Source organism: Triturus cristatus, chromosome 5_1 (assembly GCF_964204655.1).
Source record: "Triturus cristatus chromosome 5_1, aTriCri1.1, whole genome shotgun sequence".
Taxonomy (NCBI): Eukaryota; Metazoa; Chordata; class Amphibia; order Caudata; family Salamandridae; genus Triturus; species Triturus cristatus.
Window position 1 is genome coordinate 708,920,056 of NC_140587.1, and position 13,698 is coordinate 708,933,753.

The 13,698-nt window shown below is 43.5% G+C and overlaps 1 protein-coding gene across 1 annotated transcript in view; it reads left to right on the forward strand.

Moving 5' to 3' along the window:
- The first annotated feature begins 1,304 nt into the window (after positions 1-1,304).
- The window catches only part of GAREM1 (GRB2 associated regulator of MAPK1 subtype 1), a 442,505-nt gene continuing 430,111 nt past the window's right edge, over positions 1,305-13,698 (forward strand). The window contains exon 1 of the mRNA XM_085605691.1: positions 1,305-1,846. Within this exon, the coding sequence (XP_085461817.1) occupies positions 1,327-1,846 (520 nt within the window). The 5' untranslated portion in view covers positions 1,305-1,326. The remainder of the gene's footprint in view (positions 1,847-13,698) is intronic.

Sequence of the window (13,698 nt, forward strand, 5' to 3'; positions counted from 1 at the left end):
GCGTCTTTTAAAATATATTTATTATGAAGCGCAGCACCTTTCCGAGGGATTTTGCACACTACATACATTCACTCCAAAAATAAAACGTGTAGGTAAAAAACATTGCCATTTACAATGTCAATAGCTCTAACTCACAAATGCCAGACCTATTTGCATTGCAAATGCTTGTTTTCTCCTGGTTCCCCACTGCCTCGTATGAAACACAGCCATCTACTGCTGAAGACTACCTCAGATACATCATCAGACAAGCATGTGCCTGTGTGAGGAGTAAAAAGGAAATCGTGCAAGCATCACGAGAGGATTAGCCTCTGCAAGTGATATCTGACCTAATTGCTACTCAAAGGTGGAAAGATCTAGAATGTGTACACAAAGTGCCCAGAGGCAGCCATCTGAAAGACCTCGAGGCATGCTGTGCAGAACGAACCAGCAAATGGACTTGTGCTGAGGGAACCATGCCAGATCGTTCCTCGTCTTTTACAAAGTTAAGTAGTGGACCTGGCTCACGGGAGTCGCGTGGGCGTAGTAGCTACCAAGCATTTGCTTCCACAAAAAGTCTGGTTCCATCCACAGATAATCTTGTTGAAAAGGTAATGAATGTCATATTTGGCAAGAACCAGTGTTGATGATTAAGTGCTGGTGCTGGGCACCGGAAACCACCGGCTCAAATTAAGCACTGGGAAGAGGCATTGTGATTTCCTGATTTCCACCTGACAAAGCACATCGGTTCCGAGCACAGGGAAGTATCTACCTGCATTTTAGAAGGGGTGCGTTAACCGAAGAAGGGGCGTGAGAATGCGGTCATACCAATACCTTTGTTCAGAGTGAAAGTGCTGACGGGTGCAAAATGACTTTCCTGGTGACTCCAGATCGAAATAAACACTTGGACAGCCTTATAACTGAACAACGCATGAGGCAATTTGGCTCTGCTGTTTTTGAGTCTGACACCTGTGTCAGGCCAAGTTCATTTTCCACCTCTGTCAGCGCTGAGGTCATTTCTACAAACTTGGTCTAAGCCTTATGCATACGGTTCGTCCCGCATAGTTCGGCGTGTTTGCGTTAGTTTACCGGGTGATATGTACAGTGTTTCTGCAATAAAGAAAGTAAATACTAATGTTGTTCCACTATAAAAACATAAAGATTCCCGCTCGTTGGATAATCCGATATGTAAACATGAATAGAACGTACGATGCTTTCTTTGCATGTTTGTCCCAATTGAAAACTAAAAGAGGCCGCTGAGCAGCAAGCGAGGGGCACGCTGAACTAAGCCATTAGATCTGCCCGCTGCAGGCACCCGAGTTACTCGAGAGGGGCCTCCGCCCCCGGGCCATGGGACCTCGGCCGGGCGGGGGAGGAGGAAGACAGCGCTGGCCCTTTCCTGGCTGCTCCAGCTTCTCCCCGGAGCCGGTAGGCGGTCTCCCGGCCCTGCGCAGGCGTCTCCTTGCCTCTCCCTCTGCCGCTGTGATTAGTCAGCTCTGGCAGGCGCTGGTATGGCGTTTCTTACCAGAGCCAGCCTCAGCAGCAGTAGTGGCGGCAGGAGGGCAGCGCTACGGGCGCAGGCGGACGGCGGCGGGGTGCTGTGTGGGGCGCACGGTGGAGCGACCCTGCTTTGACCGGCAGCAGCAGCAGAATGTCCCGCTACGGCAGGGGCAGTGGCTGAAGGGGGAGCCCGGGGCTGCCGCCTCTCCTGCCCCTGCACTCCGGCCACCTCTCTGCCGACCCCAGCCCAGGAGTATGGAGCCCACCGCCGTGCCCCCGCTCAAGGAGGTGCGCTGGAATTCGGCTTCTCTGCCCCTAGACCAGCTCATCAGCTCCTACCGGCTGCCCCAGGTCGTACGGCTGGACACCGGTGAGTACAGCGGCGCCGTGCCGAGAGGGGCCTGTGGGGAGCGGGAACCCAAGCCGGGACAACGCACCGGCTGTGCTGTCACTGGCTGTGCAGTCCGCACCGGGGCGCAGCCTGACAGCCAGCACTTGACCTAAGTCTCCACTTCAAATGAACGGCTGCTACATCGGCTCGGGAGATTTTAATTCATAACATTAGAGTGGAATTCCTATCGTAGGCATTAAAACGTTCAACAGAAGTGCATGTAACATAAATACCAAGGGGCAGATTTGCAAGCCCCTTACGCCACTTTTGCGTCTCTTTTCCCATGTTAAAAGTGACGCAAAAGTGGCGCAGGGGGCTTGTAAATCTGCCCCCAAGTTTGGGGGATGTTCAAGGTTGCGAATTTGCAACAGAGACAGGAACAACTTTATTTCTCCTTGGACTCCAACTAGAAGGAGTGATATTGTACTTGGGACAGAGTTAAGGATGGTTGGCGCTTGTCTAAAAATAAGCCGATCTCCCGTTAAAAGCGAAGGCAGACCTGTGTGAAGTAGTTACCGTCCCACAGTTCTCTTTACCTCTTTGCTGTTGTGAGTACCAGTGTTCTGACTATGGGAGTCGCTGAGGAGTTCTGGTGCTGTAATTACGCCCGAGCCCCACCGAACGCTAGTGTGGCATGCATGGCTCTCTACGGCGCTTCATTTTCTGATGATGTATTTGTTGGGCTACCAGAGAAGAGTCGAGTTGGGGTTCTTGAACATTCATGTGCTAAACCGCCTTGGTTGACTATTTTGTAGGTTAAATAAAACAAAGGCACCAAATACAGAAAAAAACATACAGAATCAAGTCTCGCGCTTATAAATTACAGCACATCCGCATTAAAATTAATAACGTACTGTGTCTTTCGTGGGTGAATAGAAAACTCCAGGGTGATACTTTTTATCAAGTTAAACGAATATTTAGGGCTGACGTTAGCCAAGACCGTTTGATTTTTTTAATTTTTTTTACACAAATAAGAATAATATATTTTTATATTTATAGGGGCTTCTTTCAGCCAGCCCACATCCTCTGTTGTTCAGTTATTGTGCCTTTCACATTTTTGAACGCCACTACAGCATGGGGGAATGTGTCAGCCCACTTCACCCATTGGCTAAGGTGGCTATGAGTGACAGCATTCTGCCTCTTACCAAACCGCTCATCCACACACACAGTAGTTTCCTTAAGTGCCAAGGTCCACTATGGCAGTGCATGTTTTTTTTTTTAGATCAAAATACTTTTACTTTTAGCCATTTTCTTCTTTATTTTAGATGTACGCGTGCCTAATGCCTATCAGCTTACCCATTTTTTTTTTGCAAAAAACATGACAAAACAAGCATTTACACAGCTAAAAGGCTACCAACCCAATTGACTTATTGGCTTTGTCAGTGCTTGAGATAGTACAAGGCAGAAGTTTTCCACGTCATCACACCAGGGGGCAGATTTATGAGCCCCTTGCGCCACTTTTGCGTCACTTTTCCCATGTTAAAAGTGACGCAAAAGTGGCGCAAGGGGCTCATAAATCTGCCCCCAGGTGTGCACCTTAATGTGTCAGTATAAATTCAAATTAGGTGTGCTTTGTGTAATCCTGGAGTTTTCGTCTAGCCAAAGTTGCAGTCTCTGAAGACCCTGTAGCCGAGGTGGACAAGTGCAAACTTGTATTCTGGGACACAACTTGCTGGTGGAATACAAAGCTGACTTCTAGTGTATTCGCTTCCGGAACCACGCGGGTCGCTTTGGCGGATGTGAGCATCTCACGTCGTCATTGGCGGGCCCTGTGTGGTCTCGGGATACAATACCGTATTTGTGTTTTATGCCTTGGCTGCTAAGGTCACGTTTGTTTACAAAGGATGCATTCTTTTTTCTTAATAATGCATGTGCTTCTCGTTAGAGGAGTACACATGGGATGTTGCCTTTGAACTTCCCCTGAGAAGCTCTTAAGCTGCTGTTGTCATTTTTGTAGCCAGATTGTGCACTGTGACCATATCTGTACAGCCTTTCTTACCCACGGCGCAGCCTTGCCGGAGCCACGCTCCGCTGTCAGGGGCTGCTCGGATCTGCATTGCAGATTTTCACCTTAAGATATACCGCTTTGTGCGGAACACTGCAGATGGCCACATTTTTCCAGTGAGCGGGGTAGCGTGCGTCCCCGGTGACTTTGTGCGTATCCTGTTGGCGGTGCTCGTAGACGCGCCACCGCTGTGTGGGATGGGTCACGTGACGTGCCATGATGAGCGAGTGGGCCCCAGAGGAAGCCTGCCCGAGACGGAGACGAGCAGTGGAATGCAAGGACGCCCACCCCCCTCACTTGCAGGCCGTTCGAGACAACCATACAACACATTAGAGGCATTGATCGGGAGATCAACTCTGTCATGTCTGTTCCTGGCAGAACATATTAAAGCATTCATGCACCAGCCCTCTCCCCCCAACAAAATGCAGACCCCCCCCCCACCCCGTTTGGACAATTGAGAGTGCCACCAGCGAAACAAGTGCTTTTTTCAGAGGCCTACATTTTTGTGGCAAAATAAATGAGTATAAGGCCCAGTTTTGCATTGGTCAGAGCAATAAGTGCTATTTATTGCACCTGGTATAAAAGACAACGGTACTGCTTAACGCACCAACATCGGCGTGGTACCTTAAATACAGCAGGCCTTTCCCCTGTTAGATTCTGGGAGGTTTGAGCTGCTGAAATTTAACAAGGGGTGAGATATTTAGCTCTCTTGATAATTACTGGGTAAATCAGACCCAACTATGAATTCCAATCAGGATGTGAATTGGGTTGTACACAAGGGTTGCAGTGAGTGCGCACTTAGGGCCTCATTTATGAAAAGTGACGCATCGCTGCGTGAAAACAGCGATGCGTCACTTTTCATTGTGCCCTCCTTGCAACATGCTGGATGTGTCATATTTACAGTATGACGCATCATGTCGCATGGAGTTACAGATACGTCAGTATTTCTGATGTATCTTTAGGCGCAAAAATGACGCATTGCTGGAGTGTGTCGCGAAAGTGACGCAACTCCATCAATGGGTCATTACACATGGGCAAGTCCCATGTTAACGGCGCCTGCGTCAGTCTTACGTCTGCTGTGAGGCAGGCGTAAGATTTTGACGCATTTGCGTCCTAGAAGTGGCGCAGTGAAATCTCTTACTTGCGTCGGAACGCCCACCCTGCATACATTATAACTGACGCAGGTATAATGTAGCGCAGGGGATTACAAAGTGACGCATCTACCTAGATGCATCATTTTATAAATATGACGGCACATTTATTACCCTGCTGATGCGTCACAAAAAGTGACGCACCGGCCGTGTAAAAGTGACGCAAGGCCTCGTAAATAAGGCCCTTGGTGTCCCATGAGGGAAAACCCTGTGATGGCCCCAGTGAATCCCGAGACTGGGCTGTGTGCGCTTTGGTTCTCCCTTGCCAAGCACAACTCACTGAGATTTGACACACTTACTTTCCCCATGTCCATTTTTCCACGTCTTATCATCTTGTTGTATAGGCCCAGTGTCGTGATAGGTAAAATAAGGGAAAGGATAATAGAAACTAGGTGTGCAACAAATGTAGCAACTCTAGACAATGTGACTATGATATATGTTGCAATTTCAATTTACAAATGGACACAATTAAAGAAGCTAATAATGGAACTTCACAAAATATATTTTTTCCTTTTTTATTTATATTGATAGAATTTTCTGCTATTTTCTTTCTTTGTTATTCATTTCCACTTTCTTTCGCAATACACAAATATATACAATGACAAACAGAAATTGCAAATATAACTGAATGTTCAAAAACATTTTTTGCACAAAAATAATAACATAGACTAACATATGACAATATCACAAACTTATGACAGCATAAAGTATGACGACATCCTAATGATGATAACGACCTATTGATGATAACTGTCTTCACGCTGGGGGTCGCGTAACTAGTTAGCATGGAGGAGTCTCGTTCGTTATCGGAATTAACCAGACAAATCGCTCCACCAACTAAGAACGGCCAGGCCCAGTGGCGTAATATACCCCGCCCCCGTAGTCCGTGGGGGGGCTCCCGAGCTCCAGGGCCCCCCTCAGCAAAAGTGTTAGGTGGTGGGCTGGGGAGGAGTGGCCCCCTCCGTGTACTTTGCGGGGAAGGGGACCCTCAAGTTTTGTTACGCCACTGTATAGGCACCTCTCCCTTTCCATGCATATTTTTGCTGAGATTTCCTGATGCTTTCCCTGACATTTAATTTTCACATACCTCATATTATTTGTATTTTATTGAGAGGTGCTTTCTGTCAGTTTTATGTACTGCACAAATGTCTCTGAAGCCACGTCCTGTGCAATTCATTCATAGTTTTGCCCGTACAATACATCCTGTGCCCATATGTAAGTGGCTTTAGGATTCCCAGTGTCCAGGTACTGCTTGAAATCAAAACAGCTGGAGAGCGCTGTGTTTGACCACAATAAATCCAAATGCTGTGTCGCTCTTTTCAGTAACGCACATTCTAAACCCAAAAACGATATCGAACTAAGCTAATGTATTCATTTTTTTCTTTTCAACATGAGAACAATGCATTTTGTTTAATATTCTATCTTAAAATGATGAACTTTAGGGCGTTGCAAATGCCAGAGACCAGCAGGATGACATTTTGTGCACAGTTTTGCATCTGATTATAACTGTGTTAATGTCCTAGAAGTTTGTCCTGATGGTTCTGGGCCTATGTTTGTAGTGTACCCACTTTTTAGAGCGCTCCATAAAATAATATGCACGTCATGATGTTCTGATATTATACAATAAGCGGTGCAAAGAGTGAGTAGCAAGCTCTTAAAATTGTGATTGTTTTGTTATGTGCATGATCGTGCATTTTTTGTACTAGGTGCGAATTTGTTTCTATAATATTGCTCTTTTTGACATTTTTTGTAGGGATCCTTTAATTTATTTTAAAGCTTGTCCATGATTCTTCCCTGTTTGCGCTGATTAGTGGGGCATTGTTCCTTTAAAGCAAAAAGTATTTGTGGATTTTGCTTTATCTTCTGCGCCACTTGGAACAGTAACTGGAAGATATAGTAAACCATTTGATTAACATTGTTTTTGTGCTCATTTTACTTATTTTCTCTTTTAGTTAGACTGAAAAATTATCAAACATCCTCATCCCTCAATTTGCAGGTCTTGCCTGCAAACACAGCACCAATCTGTAGGTGTTCTGCACTGCTCGCCGACACAGTGGGAGGTATTCAGAATGGGACGCTATGCTGTGCTCGGCCTAGTGCTCTCGCAGCACTGCATGCCGGGGGAAAGCGGCCCAGTGAGCGTAGCTTGCTCTGGAACCAGCTCCAACCTGTTTTGGAAAACCCCGCTCTAGCTAGAAGTAATTCTGGTTCTGCACCATTTTCCTGCCCTGTAGCCATAGCGGTGTTGTGCAGAGAGCAGAGCGTGATGCCGTGCTGCCTAACTACGAACCCTCGCATGATACGCCTGAAGCATCAAAATGGCAAAGTTAGTTAAAAGTTGGTCTGTGCCATAACTTCCCTCGGTGCTCGGCATGCTCCTGTGATCATGCCTTAATTTTTTCCTTCGTATACTTTTCTTCACTCCAGAACTCAGCTGTAATACCAGACTTCTCTCGGTCACAGCCAGCTTCTGAGCAGGGCACGGCCAAGACTACATCTGATTTGTATTGACTCCTGTTTTTCTCTTCAGTAGAAGTACAGGCGTGAGCGCCTTGTAAGTTCTGGAGTCCCACCAAGTAGATACTTACCATAGAAGTTGACGACGGACAGAAGCATCTTGCTGTCTGTCTGGATAGCTAAAGCCATCTGATGCCTCTGGAGCTGGTTAGGGGCAGAGCGGATGCACTCTAAAATGTTTGTCCTCTCTCCTACTAAGCCTAATTGACCCCTGCGACTTCACCCTCCATATTGCCAGTTTCCTTAGTAAAAACACCACTACAATTTTGGCAAAAAACCCTGATGGTCACTGCTCGGGAGGAAATAGCAATAAAACCATATATTCTTTTTTCCTAATCAAGAATGTATATAAGCATTATGGAAAGCGCATCATTTTCTTCTATGAAACTACTTAAAATGAGCTGAAGTTTCTTTCTTGATGCCAAATATGTCCTAATCAAAGTACTGGTGTTCAGAGGCAGCTGTTGAAAAAATGTAATAACGTTTAAAATCAACATGTACATCTTTGAAACTGGGAAGAAATGATTAGGGCTGCAACCCTAAGCAATTCTGGAATTTCGTTTCCCTACAGGACTCGGACAAGAATAATACACCTGCTAAAGAAGGGAAAAGGACTGGGCATGGGCTTATTACCTTATGGAATTATAAGATGCCCACATTGGCGTGGTGATAATTGTCGCTGGTTCCGCCCATCAGCTTGTCGATTTGTAGAGGTTTCATTTGGAAGATAATTGATTTAATTAAAGAATGTAAAAACTCAAATGCCAGGAGTTTGATTGGTATAGGCAAGAACTTACTGAAACAGCATCCTCTTTGGTGGGCTGTGGTTTTTGCAGCTTTGTTTATCTCCAGCTTCAAAGGACACCCAACTGTAGAGATTTGCTCCAGTACTTCCGCTGTGAAGTTTTGAAATGGGCAGTTCCTCCGGTTATCAGCGTCTATTGACAATGGGTTAAGCTTTTCGATAAAAGTTTGTGGGTTTATGGACTGAGGGCAACAGCATCCTACTAATTGCCCAAAATGTTTTTCATCGGGTACACTGATCACGTACAATGCAGTGATGCTAATGGTCATGATGAGATGTTTGCATCTGGCCTTACTCTGTTGCATTGCTCATCCGATGAGTTCTCGAAGGCGGTGACTACCTGTACTAGTCATCGCTGCATTAACTCTGGAAATTAGGGTTTCCCTTACCATTGATTACTATAATAGCCAGCCTCACCTACAAGCCGAGTGTCAGGAATGTCAAAATCTACTTAATTTGGCTGCACACATTTTAGAATGTGTGTGAGAGATTTGGATGTCTCTTTTGAAGGTAGTCAAGTTATTCCCTTCAGCTTGGTGACCACGTTAATAGAGGGCATTTTAAGACGTCAATTACTTGTTGTTTTTTGACCACTAATTCTAATGACACTGAAAGTCTGATTGATGTATTAGCAATACATACTTGTCTACTGCCCTTCACATTCATTATAGAAAGAGCCACGTAAGTTTAGTTGACGTGCTGCAAAATTAAAAGCCATATAGATAAATGTGTCTCGTATAAAGGCCACCCCTATTCTCACTTACAGGACAACGGAGACATCTAAACTGAGAGAACTACTCGGGCTAAGCAGTAGTACATCTTTTGAAATGAATAGTTTGGCGAGTGCCCTTAAATCCAGTTGGACTAGTTCTTCAATTTTCATTTTATAGTGTTTTTTTTCAGCTATACAAAATTGCTCCATATGTTATTAGCTGAAGAGGGAGTTACTATTGAAATGACCAGGGAAGTTTCAGTGTTATGCAAGATTTTGTTTACTATGCCTTAAATGCCAGGGTCCTAATAAAGTCCTGCAGGACGTGCCACTTCAATGTAGCACAATTAAAAATATGGTGAAAAAGGCCATCGTCAAACTGTATCGTTTTGCAGATTTAGTTACAATATTCAAGTTATTATAATTTTTTTTGTCTGATAACAGCCAAGACCTTTTTTGTTTTTAATAAAAATATGTATTATACATACTTACATAGACTTTCAGCCAGCCCTCTTCATCTATTGATTGTTGCGGTGTCATTGACACCGTGCTTCCTCTCACCATACCATACTTAATGGGGAGCAGGGTCAACTCACTTCAGGCATTGGTTACCGCACTACGAGTGACAGCACTCTATTCTTGCACAATGTGCACACCCACGTAATGAGTAGACCCGTGACCCCTTTAGTGCCAGGGACTGATCATGAAATGTGTGCTTTACATAAAGTGTATATATATGCGTGTGTTCACTTTTAGACAGTGTTTGCTTTCCTACGTTGTGTGCCTTCTGTGCAAATATGAGAATATCAAAGATCTACATGACAGGAGAAATTAACGATGATCTGATTGGGTCTTCCTGTTGTCACGGAGGCTTTTGGACATGATCCAACATTCTAGCAAAATATGTTCTTTGGGCTATGATGGATTAGAATCTTTAGAACATATTTTTTTTATGCAACAAGTGATTAACATATGGCAGCTGAGGCACTAAAGGAAACTGCCCATACCACTATTACCAAGGTCAGTCAGAAAATTCTTCAATATTCAATTGTAGGTGCATGAGTTAATAGGGAATAGCTACCACAATCCCTAGATTGGAGACTAGCCATTGTTGTCTCCGGTCAAATGGCATGTCACACGCTGTGAGCACGTTACTTTGACACCGTTGCCTCTGTCCCATATCATAGGAGAATGAGAAGCAACCAAAGACCATTCTTTTGTAATGATGACTCATGCTATTTTCACATCTTTTCTGTGAAAGCGAAAACATGGACACTTAAAAGATGACCCCCTTTATGGCGTAATACGATGTGGAGAAAAATATAGTAACAGCCAGCTAAATTAGGACATCATTGTTTAGAAATGTTCAACTCTTTATTTTTTATCTTAGCCCTGAAGAAGGTCTATGTTAACAAAACGCATCGGCTACAGAAATTGTAATTTTTTTTAGGCTACAAGCGAGTTATGATTCTGAATAAACAATGAACCAAGAATAAAGGATTTGTCATATGACATCATTGGACTATCTTATACTTTGACTCGTCATCACCCAGAAGATTTGACCTGAATATAATGTATTGACTTATTTCGCTTTACCAATTCATCTACTGTTAATTGAGCGGTACATAAGAGTGCTAAGTTATGTTTTGTATTTTTTTAATCTGCAAAACCATCATCTTTTAGAGATACACTTACTTTTTGCCTCTAGATTTTGCAACTAATAATGGAAACAGTTTACTTACCATAATAATGGCGTTTGGTCATAAACTGGCATTAGGCGCACTAATTAATTGCTGTGGCTATTTTATTAATATTCTTCAAAATCTATTTAATTGTACTTCTTGCAATGGTTACTCATCAGGCTGAAATTGAATAAATATATATATATATATATATATATATATATATATATATATATATATATATATATATATATATATATATATATATATAGTAGTAATTCTAGTTATATACAGTATAAGTCTAGAATGAAATATATTTAAAACAAACGTGGTTATGGTACATGTTAAGTCTTTAAACCAAGAATAAACTATATCTAGAAAACAAGGTTGCGCTCTTTATGCTACATATTTAGCCTAATACAAAAAAATACTCCAATTAAAGAAACAAACCAAACGTCTCGACATGCTTTAGCAGGTAGAGTGCCAAGGGTACTTTTATATTAAGTTAACAAGCTCTATATTACAAAATATTGAGTTCTTTCCAAAGTGACTTCCTGATCAGGGAGGCCTAAAAGACCAGTATTGATTATTGTTGACAGCGTATCCATACACCTGCAGGTTTTTAGTCTGCCTTACCGATGAGATGTCTGAAGAAGGTTGCTCTTTGAAGGTCTCTAATAATTCTCTCCTCTTCCTCGTCGCCTCGGGGCTCCAGGTACAGAAGCAATAGAGCTCGGACCATCAAGCGTGATTCCTCTCCTCATTAAGGCCTCTTTTAAAATGCTACTGCCTCCCTGCAGTTCACAGAGACCAGCCAGCATCATCTATGCGGGCTTACTGTTCTTTTTAATGGGAATCATTAAGTGAAACATCCTATATTTATAACACACAGGCATCACAGATAGTAAAAACACAGATCGACTCACGTCTCGCGTAGTTCGGATTAACACTGTCCAGCAATACCACAATCATACTATCATCTCTGGTAGAAGCATTAAAGTTATGTGGCAGATTACCCCAAACAGCCAACAGCACTATGAGGACCCTCAAATGGCAGATTTTGGTATTTAGAAGCGCCACTAACATAATAACATAAAGTCCTTAGGGAAAAACACTATGGTATGTGTTACGCACCTTAGGCAGGCAGCACTCATGTTATGATATATGAATAGCTGGATTGTAAAGGAATAATTTTCTCCACTCCCTGTTATCGGCCATGAAGCACTTTTATCATGCTTTTGTCTCTTGTTAGCGAAGTTGATGGCCACCTCCGAGAGCTCAGTTGTGTCTGTTTTCCTATGTAGGTTTGCTATACCTTCCCTTAATTACCCTGCTGGTTCATCTATTCTCACCGGGGAGATGCCTCCTTTTCATTTGCTGAATTGGGACAGTTGGATGGACCACTGAGACAATATGATTTAGACCTGGGGCGAAAGATGTTAGGAGTGAGTCCTAATGTTTCTCCTTCTTTTTGCCTCCCATGGACAGTCATCAGCCTGCCTTTGTTTTTGTTTAGGGAGTCCCCATCAGCTCCTTTCATGCTGTTGCACATCAAGGGTTTTACACAGGTGCTGGCACTGTCCTCTCTCCATCATCATATTTGTGTTGTTTAGCAAATGTCCTTTCTGTGACCCACTGCTTCCTAGTGCTGGGGCCAGTTTCTTATGTCCCCCTTAAAAGAGGCGGCAGCTTTACCAAGTCATATCGGCATCCCTACCCCACCACCAACTCTACTTTATCCCTAATCTTGGTTTATAATCTACACCTCCATTGATTCAGAAAATGCTTCTCTAAAGAGCCCCTACTAGTTTTTACATTTCTTTCTGGCACCACCGTTGCACATTTTGGTCACCAGCCACACACATACTTGGCCGGACCTCCACTTGGGTGAATTTTTCTATTATATTCCCCGTTTTCTTATTTTTGTATGCAGACAGTAAAATTAAGTCATGCTTGAGTATTTTCTGAGGACATTCTGCTCTCTGACTGGAACCCTCCAGAGGTCCTTGATTTCTTCTGAATTTGTTGCCGCCAAGCATGCTGTCTCCTCTCGGTTCACAAAAATGCACCTGTTGAGTAAAGGTTCTTATTGCTGCTCAAGGATTATTGATCCTACTCAATCTCAGTGGGCTCCCACTCTATATTGAGCTTGCAAATGTTGTATTTTGTTTGTTTCTGCCTGACTGTAATTGCAGTGGTGATGCCAGCTGTAGGGTTCTTTACCAGATTCACTATACCCTGGTGTCTCGTAGGTTGGCTTGGGTTGTGCTTCACACGGACGTTAAGCAAATAAAAGCATAGGTGGCCAGATGATTCCTGTAACGCAGCCTTAAGGGCCTACTCTCACAGCTCGCCTCCAGTAAAAGTCTGAGGAAATAATAGGTTTGGCAACGAAGGAGCTGCAGCCTTTGCTAAAACACTGCCATTACTAGAGCAGGTTTGATTTGATATAGTTTGATTAGGATTTCTGCTACACTCCTTTCATCAGTATGAATGATTATAATCTTTAAAATCAAAAACTAAAACATAAATGGTGGAATTTAATGGAAAGAAGAGAAGATGAGAGATGGAAAAGAGAGGAAATAAAGCCATCACGAGTCTGGCGGAATCTGGCCCTTTCCCGCGCAAAGCTTCACGTGAGAAGCATTCCTGTATTATTTCCTAAAGCGCCATTCGTCCATACGATTAGGAATGGCTACTGTGGTTGTTAGCACTGTGATAAATTTTGTCATTTTCTGCTGAAGGTTTCAATTTGCCATACTGAACCGAAACACATTCAGAGAGTTTATTTTTGAGGGCGCTTCCAAGTTGTTTCGTTCGATGTGTTTTCATCAGTAGAAGGATTGATTTTTATCTTTCTCTTCAGAAAATATTTTAGGAGCAACTCCCACCTGGTTTGAAGCATTATGTTGTGGGGACCACTTATGTTGTAGGTAATTAGAAGTTTCTGATGTGTCCG